The sequence below is a fragment of the Cinclus cinclus genome, chromosome 3 (assembly GCF_963662255.1).
Source record: "Cinclus cinclus chromosome 3, bCinCin1.1, whole genome shotgun sequence".
NCBI lineage: Eukaryota > Metazoa > Chordata > Aves > Passeriformes > Cinclidae > Cinclus > Cinclus cinclus.
Genome location: NC_085048.1, coordinates 52,440,368 through 52,457,453, shown reverse-complemented (window position 1 = coordinate 52,457,453; position 17,086 = coordinate 52,440,368). Strand labels below are relative to the sequence as shown.

At 39.0% G+C, this 17,086-nt stretch overlaps 1 protein-coding gene across 1 annotated transcript in view; it reads left to right on the top strand.

The window, feature by feature from the left end:
* The window catches only part of THEMIS (thymocyte selection associated), a 71,186-nt gene extending 65,138 nt beyond the window's left edge, over nucleotides 1–6,048 (top strand). Inside the window, exon 6 of the mRNA XM_062488802.1 lies at nucleotides 5,900–6,048. Within this exon, the coding sequence (XP_062344786.1) occupies nucleotides 5,900–6,048 (149 nt within the window). The remainder of the gene's footprint in view (nucleotides 1–5,899) is intronic.
* The last annotated feature ends 11,038 nt before the right edge of the window (nucleotides 6,049–17,086 follow it).

Below are 17,086 nucleotides of genomic sequence, written 5' to 3'. Positions count from 1 at the left end.
GAGTTCTTAGTCCTGTATCTGATTCTAAAGCTCATCAGTCACAGGTCTCCTGCCTCATTTCTCATGAAAATTGCAATTAGTTAATTTGCAGTTACATCCTATTCATACTTTTGGCTTAGGCTATTCATGGGACACCAGATAAAAGATAGCTTTTGTTACTGAGGATTCCAAACCTAGTGTGCACACAGAAAATCACAAAGTAGTATGTATCATAATGATATTTCTTTTGCAAGACTGGGAAATCGCTTTTTGTTTAATTGCTTTGGAGTATATCCCTTTACCAACTCTGTCCAAATAGGAGCACAGTGTGAATTTGAGCTAGGTAGATGTAACCCAGTCCAAAGAACAGTGATAGGTTGTATGCTGACATACCCAAATCAAAGCTAGTTTTTTTCTGAAAGTTGTATGTTAGTATAGTCCAAAATTATTTGGCTTGTATAAAGTATAACTGCAGAATTATACAGGAGAGTGGATTAGATTATAGAACAGTTCTTCCTGGCCAGCCAAGGAATCCCCATGAGTCCACTGCTGCGTGCAGCAATCTTGCCTGTTCCAGAGGGTGTACTCTGCTCTACTAATTCAAAAGATAATGGATTAGAAAATATGTCAAGAGTAATAACACAGACACACTCCTGTGGGTTTTGAGTGGGAGGAAATGCACCATTCACTGACTAATCTTTAAACTTCTACTGATGAATGTTAAGCCACCCTCCAAAGCACCAACCTGTTTCAAATTCCTAATAAGGATGTTGCATCTGTTTTTTCAAAAACCTCCCTAGTTACAGAGACAATTGCTATTTCTTACCAAAGGCCAGATAGTTACAAAAAGAAAAACATGTTTTTTTCTCTGTTTTAAAGCCTTTATTGCCTTTCTTTGCAGAGTTCATGTTAATAAAGGTAGGATTTATTATCCCTGTTTCTAAGAAATGGAACCTTTTTCCTCTGTTGCAATTAAACCTGAATAGGGCACTAAAGATATTATCTTATTTTCTTATATTTGATTGAGTTTGAATTAATTAAAAATGGTAGCAATATCTGCAGGATAATAACTCTCATCAGAAATCTGCTGTATCAGTTTTCTTTATCCTTGAAATTTATTCTGAGTGGAGTTTCTATAATGTTACCTAATCTTGTTCATGGTGTAGGTTTCTGGAATAGTTAGAGTCTGCAACAAAACTGTTTATGCTGATTTTGTTCACTGATGTCAAGATATTTATATATTCTGTCTTTAGGCATTAGTTTAGAATGCTATTGGGCTGGAGAAAGTAAAAGAGGATTGGACCTTCTGTTTGTGCTTTAGGATTCACGTACCTCTACTAAATTTTCTAAGATGGTTTAAGAAATTTTTGCTTCTGTAATTTGCTGTTCCATTAGTTAAAACAATACATTTGACCATGGAACTGTGCTCTAAAACAAATATTAAAATAATTAAACATAGTAACATCAAAAACTTAAAGCAAAATGTAGAATTCTGAATTATTTTGTAAAAAAAGGAAAAGCTGCTCTCTTTCTTTATGACATCACAGTGAATTTGTATTAGTGTTCTGAACTAGGTGCATGGGAATAAGCAATATAAATTAGGAATCCTTTCCTGTATGTGTGTGTGACAACTCCTTCCAGCTTCCCCACTCAGCTTGGTTTTTGATTAGGGAAAAACTGATATTAGATTCTTTGGCTCCCATGGACTTGTAATTTTCTTTAAAAAAAAGGAAAAAACTTTTTGTGTTTTCATCTGTAAACACAATTTTATCTTCTCTGACACATTTTCTGAGGTAAGTTTTAAAAAAGGCAAGAAAATTACTTAAAATGTGGAGATCACACCATTTCATATGCTGTGAGTACACTTCCATAAATAATATTGAAACATCTTCAATCAGCTTTGCCATCAACCAGGCTCTAACTTGTTTTACAGCAGGGTGAAGAAAGCACAGGTTCTGAATCCTTCTAATTTCACTGGTTGTTTAGATATGACTGATTTTAATTGCAGTAATATTCAGAGATTTCAGGCAGGAGCTTAGCTGGTTGCAAGGAGGATGTATGCAGTTAAACCAACCACTGACTTCATGTCAGTGCCCTTTCTCATTCTCTGGAAGTGCTGCCTGACTCTGCTCCCCCAGTCCTGTGCAGAGCAGTCCTTGAACAGCTCTGATGGTGCCCTGAGCCCTGCCCTGCATCCTCTTGCAGGAATTTATGATGAGGCAAGAAATATGAGATCGTTTAAAACTTGTGGCAACCATTTCTGATCTGCAAAAGTTGTTGTTACACAGGGGATTTATTTTATATGAGCCAGTAGTGAAACAGTGGAAACCAGGTCTCAGAAAGTTCAATAAAACCAGCAAGACAGACTAGAAAAAAAAAATTACAAAGAAAATATTTAAAAGTAAGAGGACAGTGAAAGAGGTCAACAGTTGTCTTTTTCAGGAAATTTAAGATTTTTTTTAAAATAAATTCAAGACTAATCCAAACATTAGTTTAGGAGATTACAGAGGGAGATAAGTATTACCCATATCTTAAATGCAACCCTACAGCTTACATGAAATATTTTGATGTGTCACTTAACAGTTTTTAAAGATATGCTACATCATCACATGAAGTACTGGTTGATGGATATCAGCTCAAGGAACAATCCATTAGTTTTATGGGCTCTGATTCTTCTATCAGTGATCGGCTTTCAGCAGCACTTCCTGAGGAATTAGTTCTCATTAGAACTGAGGAGCATCAGAATCAGTCTCACAGCAAATAAAATGCTGCTATTCATAAAAAATCTTGGTTCATGCATATACCTTCGGTTCTGTGCATTTTCACTTAAGTGATGTGCAGAAATGAGGATGTGGTTCTACCATGTTTAATTCATAATATTTTTATGAAGAATATTTCACAACAACTTTTTTCATGTTAGGCACAAATAAACAATAAATGTTGTGTTGCTGAGTTTTAATTTATGCAGTGTTAAAACTGATCTGAAATATTTACTATAGCTATAAAACTGTGATGTGGTCACACAGCTAGAGGCATTTATGCGTGCAGAGATATGCATGCACATGAATTGGGGCCTCTAGCAGTTGTTTCATTCAAGCAAGCGTCTTGATGAGTTGAGTCACTTTTGTTGCCTACCTTTTGAAGAAGGGAAAAATGGAGACTTATGACAACCCATTCTGACCTTGAAATTTGTGGAAATAGCAAGTGTATTCCGAGAAAAAGCCAATATATCCTAGTGATTTGAGGATACAAGTGAAATTAATGGAAATTTTTAGTCTGCACAGCCCTTCCCTTCCACTATAAAGATAAATATAATTATACAAATTGTTCCAGGAAGAGCAGAATTAATGGAATTTGGTTTAATAAGTGTTCAGAACTGTTGTCCCCTACTACTCCTCTCTGTCTTTCCTGATAATAACCAAAACTCTCCTTTTAGTGTTCCTATCAAAAGAAAAAGAGCAGGTCTGGAGCTATGTGTGTGATGAGTGTCCAGCCAATGCCAATATGCACACACTGATTTATCCTGCTGTCTGCTGCCAAATGAAGTGGATAACAGCTGTGTTCTGCATGCTTCTCTTTCAATAGAGGAACAAATTCAACTCTAGTTTTTGTAACCACACTGAGACTTCTGCCCCTTTTCAAATCTGACTGAATTTGGCAGAAATAAACTTGTAAAAGTACTGAAGAGATTGATGGTTGGATGGATGGACAGCACGATGACATAAGCCTTCTTTTCTTGGCAGGTAGAGATGGCCTATCTGATTCAGTAATTCAGTGTTGAGGCTAATAAATTTTTCCAAACAGGGAAGAAAATGGCATTGATTTTAATGTTCAGAATCCCCCTGGAATTGTTCAGCTTGTCTCATTTATTGCTTAATGCTTTACTGAAGTGTAAATATATACATTTCAAAAGGAATTCTGAACAGGTATGGGACTGGGGATAACTGTGATTTAGTCTGGCCTGATGACATCAACATTCTTTCTCCTTGAGCTGTCTTGCTTAGAAGTGTATGAATTTGTTTACATGTGTTTGGGAAAGAAGAAAGCCTGGCTATGTCATCCATGAGCAATCTGTATCTTATATCCGTATTAGCAAGTCTAAGTGCACAAACAATATTTCCCTCACTGAACAGGGATTAGCTTATTCTTTCAGTGCCTGTTTTATTCATTAGTTTGCTTTTACTAATATCAAGCACAGCCAAATTGCAAATGAGCTACAAATCAGGAAATGTTTATTAACACAATAGTGGCCACATGTGAGATCTTCCATGCATTTCCAGCCGTATGTTTGGGGTTTTGTTTTGGCTTGTTTGGTTGGGCTTTTTCCCCCTTTTGATACCTAGATCTGGAAATACTTTGCTAATTCAGTAGTGGGGGGCTCGTGGCTTTATAGGTCTGTGATAAACCTCGTATTTATTCCAGAAAACCTGTAAAGGAAAGGATCACACCTTCAGAAGGAAGTTACTATTACCTAGTTTTCAGGGAGAGACACCTCAGTCATGGAGAGTCTCAGGAGGCACACAAGTGGAATTTGGAGACTGATGAGAAATCATAGTTATTCTCTTGTTGAAGAGGCACACAGTGGTTGAAAGTGTGAGACTGGGAGGATTCTTATTTGAGAAGTTTGGTCTCATAAAGAAGAACCTGTTTGACAAACATGGTTTGCTGGGAGGTCAGATAGTACACTAAAATAGGTTGTTTCAAGTTGTGTCCTAGAAAATTAATCAACCAGGAGCAGCTATATCCACAACACTGTTTCACACCGGTTTGCAGTTTCAGGTGAAAGTTTTGGCTTTAAAAACAGAGTATCCTCTCAGTTCCATAACCTATGAGACTTCCTGTTGAACTCTAAGGGTGATTTGCTCTTGGCAGGGGATTTGTGATGATATCACCACCATCATCTGTGCTCTAGCTGGTCCTATTGCCACCTTGGCTCTTGCCCACCACAGCCTGGGCTAAGGGATGGGGTGGCTCTGCGGGGTGAAAGGGGACACTCATGGACCCATCCTTACGGAGTTTGGCTCCAGGAGATCAGTGGTCCCACGTGTCTTGCAGAGCTTCCCCTAACCTCAGGGAAGCGGTGGACCACCCAAGCAGGGGAGGAGGCCCTGGGGCTGCCTGGAGCAGCGTGAGCTGTAAAGTGAAGTTGTTGCAGTACACAGACACAGAGTAAAACCCACCACAGTGCTGGAGATGCTAAGAGGCCTCCAATGATGGTCTCTGCTCTGGTGGGAAAACACTGCTGCTTTCTGAGAGGTTTGTCCTCAGTGCTGCTTCAAGCCAGTCTAGGCAGACATAAAGAAATGCACTTCAAAACCTTTCATTTTAACCTCATGCCATTCTCAACTGTGTCTCTGTCATATCACCTTCTAAATAAGAAGCAACTGGGGAGTTCTGGCTCTAGAAAATCCCAAGATAACACTGTGGTTCCCTACCTGCAGGGTTCCTCTTGTCAGGCAATGAAACACAAAAGCATGGGAGCACATCTGTGATAAGGATGGTACATGCAACTCATGGCAGGTGGACTGCTCTTCTCTTGATATGGTCAGATAATTTTATCTGCCTGCTTTTATGCTGTTAGTGATGACACCAGCTAAACCTTTCAATAAACTTTAAAGTTATTCACACATTGATAGCAGGGAGTAGTCATCTTAGAGTTGATCACTATACAAATACTGAAATAGGAATTTTTCAGTGAAGACTCTCTTGTAAAATGCTGAGCTCATTTTCATTCTTGTTCTGTCAAGATACTGTTCAGGAATTTGAGCAAGTAATTTAAGATGTCTGAAAAATATAGAAGTGAATAGAACATTGTTTTCTTTGCTTGTATGGTTGTCTTTTTTGAATTCTACCATTTTTTTCCTCCATGTCAAGGGCACAGTCTTCATTTCCTTACAGTTATTTTTTGCTAATTTTTCAGGCCTAGCAAGAAGCTATGAGGCAGAAGAGAAAGAGGAAGAAGAGCATGACTACTGCTATATCGATGAAAACATAATTGAAAATATAAGAAATGTATTTCATGACATCAGCATTAGAAATGAGTGTACACTCTCCAAAGGAAGAAGGTGAGTCTAAGCTGGGATCACTTGTGGATGCAAACAAGTGGAGGCAGAGTGATTTTTCAGACTGGCTAGTAACCTTCACTTTCCAAAACAAGAGAAGTTTTCCCCTGGGAGCTTCCACTGTTGCTGCAAATGTCCTGTGAGCAAGGCAGGAAAGGCTCCTCTCTGCTGCCACCTGTGACCTCTTAGCCATGTCACCTTTGTTAAAGGAGCATGGTTCTGGGGATAGAAGCACACAGGCCTTTTTCTTGTTTTTGCCAATTTGCTCTGAAATTTTAGTACTCTGAATGCAGTCCTTTTCTTCTTTCTGGAAGTGGATGCCTTAGTGTGCATGACTGTTTTGATGCTTGAACAGTTTCCGGGCATATTCTGTATTTTCATTAAATCTGCAAGACTCTGCTCTGGCAGTCTGCAGAGACTCTAAGTGCCAGTGAAGAGCCCCTTTGTTTCTAAAAATCTCTAGGCGTCATTTCCAGCTAAACACATATGAGATTTTTTTTCTAGATATGAGTGAAACTGTGGTCCCAATTCTTTTCTCTCATAGCTGAACCTTGTATGAATTTCAATTGGTTTGGCTGAATTACTCCTTTTGTGACAAGAAACCCTTGAAAAACACAGGAAAAAATTGAAATACTATGTTTTAGATATTTTGAAAAATATTTTATTATTAAGTATTTAATTTCAAAATGCAATTTGTATTTATTTTTATATGTGCAACATTCATACTGTGTTTAGGCAACATAGTGGATATGAAATAAGGTGGGCTATTTTCTACAATGCTCAAAACACTCAGAAACATGACATCCAGGGCAGTGTGTCTCACAGACACAGAGGTTCCAAAGTTACAGAAAAGGCTAAAAATGAAACTAAGTAGGATGTTTCACATAACACATTACTTCCTTAGTCCACATGCTATTGAGGTTCTATCATGTAAACAAGTTGAGAAAGAGATAATTAAGCTCTCTTCTGACTCTTCTGACTAAAATATCCCTTCTGACCCTATGCATTAAGGGGAAAGTATATTTTCAAGGAGCAACACCAGCCTAGAGGACCAGCATCTGTTTATACCACTTACTGTTGTGGTATCAGTTCCTCTAAGTCCTTATCCACCTGCCCTTTAAATTCCTTGTAAATGGAAGCAAGGTTTCACTTTATTAGTTGTCCTCTTTGAGGTTACTAGCAAAACATGAAAGAAAAGGACCTTTGCTGCCTTGAGGGAAATCACTCTTTGGATAATCTTTGGTTTACAAAGCATTCCCATGAATTTTTGTCCTTAATGGCTGACAGACATATCCACTCTCTGAAAACATTAGCTAGCCAAGGAGCACGTGGCTCCTCCAACCTGCTGGTCTCCCCCAGCCATCAGAAATCTACACTATGACTTTTTTCTAGAACATAAAGTTCAAGATTCCACGCTTGTACTTGTGAGCATTTTGGGAAATAAAGATTTGACATGGGCATGTGCAATTAGCCTTTAATACAGGCAAAAGTCTTATAAAATATGTAGCCAGATAGAGTAACCAAATTAGCTGATTTAGGCTTTTATACAGGATAATAATGCACCAAAATATGTTGTCTCTTTCATCTGTGTCAAATACCTAATATCTGATCATTATAGCTCTTGAAGAACTCATCAGTTAGCCATTTCCCACCCACAGTTCCTCCTCAGGACATCTATGCCATCTATTAATATCTACTTTCAATTATTTCATATATATGATTTATCAAAATTAGGTCTATTGATCTAAATTACTTTTAAATAGAATTGTTCAGAGTAAAAATAGTTTTAATGAAATACAGAAGTAAGCCTCAGAAGTCAGGTCTACCTTAAAAATCCCCAGGGTATATTATTTGAAGTGTTTCACTAGTGTCCCTCTCAAAATCTTTCTATGATCAGGGCTGAAGCATGCCAGGGTGGTACTAGTAAAAAGCTAGTCCTCACCCTAAGCAAGAGGGAGAAAGGAAGAACAGAGAGTTGCCTCAGGTCATTACTATGTTAATTTTGATAGAATAAATGTGCCCAGAGGGTCAGTGATGTTAACATGACCTCATCACTCCAGACCAAGAAGCAATTTAGCAAGGGACTTCACTACAGATGCCTGAGCTTGCTATAGCAACAACCATCATTAACATATTTTAACCTTTCATTAAAGATTCAAGAGAAAGTAAGAAACAAACACCCACCCCCGCCCCCATCACCCTGGAAGCATGTAAAATGTGAGGCTTTCTTTTCAGCATGATAAGTTTCTCTCCTTTTATTGCAATGAGTTGCTTCTTTTATAATGAGGAAACCCCTCATCTTGACAGTCTTTTGAATGATATTGCAAATATAAACAGTGATTTTTTCTCTGTGTGAGAAAATGGGAAGATAGAAGGTCCATTGCAAACACTGAATTGGAATAACTCTGGCACTGCTGTAATGTCTCCTTCTATGTCCCTGACACCAAAAATGAGATGCAAGCATACAGGAAGAGGAACAGCAGCAACTACAAAAAATTCAGCAGCAAAACCACAAAAAACATTGTCTGTCTCCAGTGCTGAGAGCTGCATGTAACTCATGGCTGGAAAAGGACAGAAACATCATGGTCCAGCCACCTGGAGAGCTGAAAATGAGTATGCTGTCAGGCTACTTCAGAAGGCTGCTTTCTGGACTTGAATGGCACACAAGTGCCAGAAAAGGAATGGTCTCAGCTGACTAAGCTTCTGTGCTTATTAAATAGGAGACAAAAAAAAAAAAAAAAAGGAAAAGTAGAAAAGAGAGGAAAATGCAATAAGGAATTAAAAAGCTACACAGCTGTGTTTTCCTGTTCTCATGAACTCAGTAGTTGAGGTGGTTTTGTTTGGACAAAATAGTTTTCTTTATTTTCAATTCATACTGATTTTTTAAAACTAATTGTATGAAACAAATTAAGGTGAAATTTTCTTCTTTATTTTTTACCTTGGTTGTGCTGAGATGCAGGTTACTTCATATTTGAAATCTAGAGACAGTGCTACAAATGAAACTTACTGACCCCAGTGCATCTTCATTAATTGTTTTGTACTGTTGTTCTAGGTAATTTCTCTAGCGCTGTCACACCACTGACCCTCTGAGCGAGCTGTTTCTTTTGTAGAAAAGCCTCTGGGTGAGAGGTTAAGGTGGATTTTGTAGCCTTGGGTATATCGGAGTGAGGAACCCAAATCCATGACTGTAGTTGTGTGTTCTTGGCAGTTTTGAAAGTCCCCTTCTGAAGTAACTTTCAATGCAGATTTGGGGGCATCATCTACCTTGCTAACTTTCATGGTTAGGTAATTTTTCAGATGCTACCTGTTTTCACTTTTCTCTAATATGAGAAGTGAAGCTTTTTTCCAGGTTGAAATCAATGGTGACTAGAGAGAGAAGAAAGAGTCACGAGGAGGCAAATAAGTAGTGTGCTGCCCTAAAAGCTGCAAATCTTACCTTTGACCCAGGTAGAACTTCAAAGAGCCTGTCTGAAAGCAGCTGTTGGTTCAGAGACCCTTAGGGCAGGGAACACTACCATGATTATCTAGATGTTCTAGATGCTCTTCCTACTCAAACAAGCCCTACCACTCCCCCACAAGGCAGATTCAAACATGTCTTTATAGTTGGCAGATCTGGGAACACAGCTCACTGGTGAAGTCTGGCACACTGGCATATTGCCATTAAATATTAATTAAATTATTGACTAGCTTCCCTCCAGGCCTGCAGCTCTGTTGCATCAGTCACAGGGTACATCCTTTGGAAAGCATCTCCCCAAGAGAAAGGTATCTCTTCTACTATGTCTGCCAGACCAGAATATGACACAGGAGGCACCATGGCTGTAATCACACTGGAGACAGACTAAGAAAACTTTTTGGTGGAGTCACAGTTCATAGTGGCTAAATGAGCTCCTTTGCCTGGTGTAGGTTAAATATTTCCCTAAAGTGCATAAGCTATAAAAGTAAAAGAAAAATTTACTGGGAAGTTTTTCACTTACTTAAGCAAAGTTGCTGGCATAGCTGTGTTGGAGTAATTTATTAGTTTTATTTTTGTTGTAGTCTTCGAATTGCTGTGTAATTGTACTGACAAGCCATTTTATGCTACAGACAAGCCCTAACTCACAGCCATTAATTTGACTCAAGAGCTCATTCACCTGTGCTCCCTGTGCAATTTTTAAATCCAAATATAAAATTTCTCGTTTCACCCTGTCATTTTCTTTTGTTTGTTTTCAGAGACATCTGAAGTAAAATAATTCTGAAATTAACTAGAAGTAAGTAGGAAGCTGTGTCCTTTGCACATCAAGATTGACCACAACTGTAAGAAAAAGCTGCTCAAGAAAGTGTCCTTCTTAACTCATGAAGAGCATACAGGGCTGTAATTTAGCTATAATAATCCCCTGCAAAACTAAACTGCTTACTTGTCCTAAATAAAAAGTCAAACCAGCTAATGTCTCATGACCCTTTGAAGGGACAAAGCTCTTCTGTACATATTTATTAGTGAATTCAGAGAACGACGCCAAGTCCAATCCTTCATTCTTATTGCACCTGAAATTCCAGTTATTTCCTCAACCCTGTAGGGCATATGCAAAAGGAATATCCCTTACTGAAACAGCTGCATGGTTGGTTCCTTTGGGTTTTGGTTTTGGGGGTTTCTTTGAGAAGGAAAGGGTAATGAAGGATTGTCTAACGTGGACATTCATTTCTTTAGTGAGTCTTACATGCTTCAGTTTAAGGCTCAAAACTGGAGATGATCAGATTCTGCCACTTTTTCACATGATGAACAAAGCACAAGTAGTACCATTGCACAACATGTAATTTGCCCTGGAAAGCAAAGCCACTCCTCTCACAAGGCCCAGGAGTGCCTAAATTATGTAGCATTGGCTTCTCCATAACCCCTCATCCTGCTAATATCTAGAATCACACTAAAGCTATTATATTCAGCAATTTGCTGAAAATGCACGCATGGACAGTAGACAGAAGCTGGATCTGAAGGATTAGTGTCCATGCCACACTTATCCACCTAGGATAGGTGCATAACCCTCTGGCAGTGATTTGGCCTTCATGGACATCTATCAAGAACGGATAAGTAAACACTGCTGATATGTCTGGGGTTTCCAGAGTCTGCAGCAGCTTGACCAGAGTGGCAGATCCAGAAATCAGCAGGGTGGAGAAAGGGAAAATGTTTAGAAACCTCGTCATGTGCTATTTTTAGTTCTATTGAGGAGTTGCAAAGCAAAAACTCCAAAAATGCCTTAGTATACTTTAACTCTTTTCAAGCAGACAGTGTCTTCAGACTTGTCTATTAAAAATCTACCAAATTATTAATTTTCACTAATGCAAATTAATTTAGGATTTCTTGATATTGTCTCACATTAATTTATTCAAAATAAATGTTCACCCTCGTTAAAATTAGTTACAATTTAAGTATTGATAATATTGCTCAGAGTACTTTGATTCCATGCATATGTCGCATACAAAATTTTGCATACCACTGGTTAATATGGCTCGTGTACAAAAGTGGCTGCCACATCTCTTGTGGGTATTTTAAATACACATTAAGCATTTAGAAAAAACTCTGTATTTCTCTTTTGGCAGCTCAATACAGCCTGATTTGTTTTGGCAGCCTGGTATTTGAATAAAAGAAATGTCTTTTGCATTTTACTGATTTTTTTTCTCTTTTTTTTTACTTTACTACTGAATGTGATGTTGTCACCTGCTGGATGATGTTACTACCACGATTTCCTTCCATAAAGTACCAGGTTTCTATAGAAGAAAGGAGGAGAGGAAATCCAACAGCCTTCTGGGCTGCAGTGGCAGGATGTGCCAGCAGGTAGAGGCTCTCTGCTCAGCCCTGGTGAGGCCACATCTGGACTACTGTATCAGTTCTTGGCTCCCTGGTACAAGAAAGATGCAGACATACTGCAGTGAGTCCTACAAAAGCCCATGAGACTGGTTAAGGACATGGAGAGTCTGACATACAAGGAGAGGCTGAGATAGCCTAGAAAAAAAAAACAAGGTGTGCTCTAGTTACTAAAAGTATTAGGATGCCTGTGAACAAAGTGGGATGCAGTAACTTTCCCAACAAACCTAAGCTTCTTTCAGATATTCTACATCAGCATTTGGGAACTAGTGAAAAATCCCAAAGACTAATCAGCTGTTTCTGGAAATATGTTCCTTTAAAATGCTTCCAAAGAAGCATTTTCTCTTCTTTGTATAGAACCTCTCATGTAAGGAGCCTGGTTCCATCACTCTTGTCATGTGATGCAATTCTGTCTTGTATATTCAGTCTCACTGATTTGAATGAGTTTCATCCTTCTGAGTAAAGTGGCAGTTTTATGAACTCTGTAAATATATTAGTAGTAGAGATTTCTCCCACACCTTTTCCTCAGGCACATGAGCCAACATCATGTCCTATGACAGAAATGGGAACTATCCTGGCTGTTCAGTTTACATGACACAGCGGGACAATGCCATTTGCATTCAGTTCTGGATGCAAGAGAGAATATGATGCTGTCTTGTGCTGTGAAGAAAGGACATCCAGTCTTGGTGGGGAAATCAGAGGGGAGGAAGGAAACGTGGAGTAAGATCCTAATAATAGGTTTTTGTTTGATATTAAAAACTTGATAAGTATTGTGATTCCCTTACAGCATACAGATGACCACAGTGATTACATACTGTTTGCTAATACATGTTTGACAAAGCTATAATGTCATGGCAATTCTCGAGGGACGTGGTTATCACTCCCAAACATTAATGCTCAAGAAAATGGCATTCAGGAAGGGAAAGCCATTTTTAGCTGAACACCAGCCACAATTGCTATGCCTGAAGAGAACACAAGTGTATTTAAATAATAAGATATTTGCTTTGCAAAAGATTGGCATAAGCTTTTGCACAGACTTGTTAGCTTAAAGGCTTATCTCTTTTACTGCTAAAAAGTACTTTCAGTGTGCTCTCACTGAGGGCTTGATCAGAAGCAGCTGCTTCCACAGCGCTCCGTGTGTGCATAAGCCCTTAGTGAGACAGCATTTTCTGTTTCGATGATCAACGTGTACATCTTTTTATATATCCAGCCTTTGTGCCTGGGAAGATAAAAAGAATCTTCTCCCTTCATTCTTCTTTAAATACCAGAACTCTTTTGTTTAAATGGCACGTATCACAGGAACACTTATCTACCACAACACTCCCAATAAGAAACCAGTCACTGTTTATTCTTGCTATCACTTCACTTAACACATGTGACGTCTTTCCTACCCATTCTAAGATTGTCCAAGTGTTTTTTCATATTTTTAGACTTTGATGTGCCTTTACCATGCAAACTTTCAACTTCCTGACACCACAGTAAAACTGATAGCCTCTGAAGAGAATATTCTCTTGCTTCTACTTTGTGTATTAGTGGCAGGTTTTGCTGTTTGGGTTTTTAAAATTTTCCTCCCTTGTTTTCTTAATATATCTGTGTGCTGGGAGTGTTCTTGTGCTTTGCAATAATAGACCTCTTTGATAAACTTACTCTGAATCTTTCCTTGGGTTTTTGTATTTTCTAAGGTAACTTTTCCCAACTCTTTCTCTGGGACTGATAAACCGTGTGAGCCTGATGTAAGTACAGACTGCCAGCTGCTGGCAGGCTGAGTAGGAAGAGAAATTACCCTGCCTTTGCAGTAGCAAAACATTTGCTGCTCGTGCCCTAGTCCACTGCTCCCAGCTCCATCCAGAGCGGGGGTACCAGGATAGAGAGCTCAGTCTTACCATTTTCATTTTCTCATGTAACTTTAAATTTCTCATATTTGTTACCATTTGGTAAGCCATGGTAACCACGTGGAAACAGTTGCATGGTGTCTCAAGGGGCTGGATTCCATCAGGATCTAAGAAACGCCTGTACATCCACATACCTTATCCCCATGTCCTCTGTGACATTGTCCCTGAGGCTCTGGATGCAGCAGTGCTGGCAGCCACAGGCTCAGGCCAGCCTCAGAAAGCAGTAATTCTTCCCAGGCAGCCTCAGATGCTATGATCTTCCTTTCTTGCAAATACACCACTCTTTTGTAATTCCTCTGGTCCTCATGGTGGAGAGAAAGGATCTGAGCCGTGTTCAGGATTGCCCCACGCAGGGCACTGCAGCTACTTTGTCAACAAAAAGACTCTTCCTTTTTCTCTCTTATTTCACTTGCCTGCTCTCTCAGGTTCAGTGATCACATCTGTTAGTATTTTGGGACCTAATGTCACACAAAAGGAGAGGTAGAAAGAGCCTATCTTTCTGAAATTACTTTACTAGTTCAGAAGGCTGGTTTATACTGCCACTATCTGTCCACCCTACCTGCTGCAGCCCTTTCCTGAAAACACACACACAAACAGTTCATACCAATTTTCCCACAGCTACAAACATTTTACAGAAGGAAGTGAGAGACATTAAGGATCTTATTGTATTGTTCTTTCTGTCCTGGAGAGCTTGATCAGGCATGAATCAAATAAAAGCCATTTTTAAATTATGATGTTTTTTTCTATCCATGTTTTAAGTAGGCATAAATGTCTTCTCACAAATATTTATGTGATTCTGCCTCCATTCTTCATCCACTGAACCCCATTTTGAGCCACTGTCAATGCTTCCCAACTGAACAGCCCTTTCCAGATGGTGCAGTTAGGCAGGTCTGCAGCCCCAGGCTCCCCTACACCCCCCTAGGGATCCTTGACAGCCCCTGCCTGTGGAGGTTCATGCCATACACATTGTTCTTAAAACACCTCATGGCCATTGTGTCTCATTGTTTAAAAAAAATAAATAAATAATTAAATCCAAAATGAGCTTAGACTCAAATCTACAAGCATATTCATATTTTTTAATTATATCAAAACCAGAGAGGCAACATGCTCCTCCTGGGGTCACAGAGGTTAGGATGACAGAAATGTTATAACAGATCTCCATCATCTTGAATCTCACTGCATTTGTTAGGAGGAACTGAAGGTCCACGGCCTCCAACACCCTGCTGAGTGGGGCAGGTAAAATGCCTTGGTCAGAGAAATTAACTGAACAGTTTGGGCTTGGGAAATGCAGACGGTTTTAAGGTTGTGCACAGCAGTTAGAGTACTTAGGTTGAGTTTTGTTTTCTGCCAGAGTTCAAATCTACATCATCTGCTTCCCAGAAAAACCTTCTATTTGCCACATTAGAGGCTGCCTTAGGCAAGAATGCTCTTGCTCTTCCCTCCACACCTGCCAGGTGTGGATTTTCCCACCAGAAAAAAATAAAAAAAACACAAGCACTTTATTATTCATTAGAAAACATAGGCTGGAAAGGAATGCCAAGCTCTCTACAGATTAAGTATCATAAGGAAGGGAAAACCTAGAAGTCCAATTCCTACTTGAAAGAAAAAAAAGTTTTTTGGCATCTTTGCTAGTGATTTCCTTGGGTGTTTGCCCAGTAAGCTTCATGTCTTGATGTCTAAGACAGCTGAAGAAATGCCTGCTGACATCTGTCTGCAGCTCTGTGAAGACACAGGTACTTTTCCTAGAGAAGGATGAGGTTCCCATTCCCATTATGGCAGAATAGGTGGAAAAGTCAGCCCTTGCATATTTCTGTGAGTTACAAGATTTGGTAAGGCACAGCAGCTGTATGCCCAGCTGCAAATATGTAGACAACGACAAGAACCTCACTTCTGACCATTCCTCAGGAATGTGATCACTCTTGTAGTAAAGGCACTGAAAACTGCACAGCATTCAGAAATAAGGAGCTGGCTAAAATGAGCTGTGGAGAGGGGAATGCACAGTATTCAACACTGCCATCCAAGGTTTGAAGATGGACAGGCTCTTTTCTGGTGCGTTTTTATTCTCCCAAGTTCTTCCTTTATCATTTACCACATTTAATTTCTTAACTTCCCTTCCTCATTTCCGAGCGTTGTTTGTTCCAATCCCCTTAGGTTTGCTATTTTGCAAATGTGCACAGAAGTTTAACCCCCTGTCTTTCCGAAGCCAGCTGTGCCTTTGCTTTTCTTAAACACCACCTTTGTCAAATAAGAACTAGCCCTACTTAATGACAGACACTCCTCAGTAGAGAGACCACATGTGTTAAAAGACATGAGAACAGAGCAGCAAACCTCAGACTGAGCAGGAAAAAACCCTTATGCTCTGTGAGCCCTTCTTGCTGGGCAAACCACTGCTTAGGTAGCTGTCAGCTTTTGCTAGCTCTTATTAGCAAGCAGGTTCCTTCTGTGCTCTCCCATTCCTCTCCAAAGACATCTTACCACACCTCTATAGCTTTCCCTTGATGCTTTTCTTTCTGTTTAGCTTCTGATGCTCAGAAGTTTTCCTGCAAGGATGCATTTATTCTATCTCAAGATAACTGGCTCTACTCTACTTGTAAGAATTCCCCATCCCATATTTTATCGAAACTTTTATACATTCCTCAGCTTCCAAAAACAATCACTGGACAATTTCTAAAGTCTTTATCTAACTGGTTGTCTTATTGGATTAGGACAAAGTTTATGAAATACATAAATGCTTTATGCTGTATTAGGAAAGATGACTCTTTTTCAAAATTCTGAACTATTTCCTAATGTTTCATAAATTCAGGTAAGGAGTTATTTGCTTTTTAAAAATGTGTTTTATGAATACTCCCTCAAGTGCAGCAGTTTACAGTTTATAAGTTTGTATTAATGGCTCTTTTTGTTTTCTCAAAGTGCACCTTAAGTTAAATCTAAGTTAAACACAGAAAAGGTAAAAAAACAAATCAAACTTTTCAAAATTCCAAATTTTCTGGAGCACAACTAACTTAATATTTTAGCAGCTGACAGCTGTGTTGATTACTTTTGGATTATATCTAAAGTCTGCTGGAATCTAATTACTGTGATCTATGAACCAGGTAATTAAGGTAAAAACTCCCACATTTTTCCTATACCTCATTAATGTATTTCCTTTGCAAATTGCTAGCTAATGATGGTACATTAAGAGTTTATCCATTAAATGACAATGAATAATTAATATCTTTGTCCTGGGACATTAAAGGACAGAATGGTGTTTAAGTGCTCAATGTGATGATAATTATTTCTTAATTTACACTGCAAATATCATGCAAGTTTGTGATAAA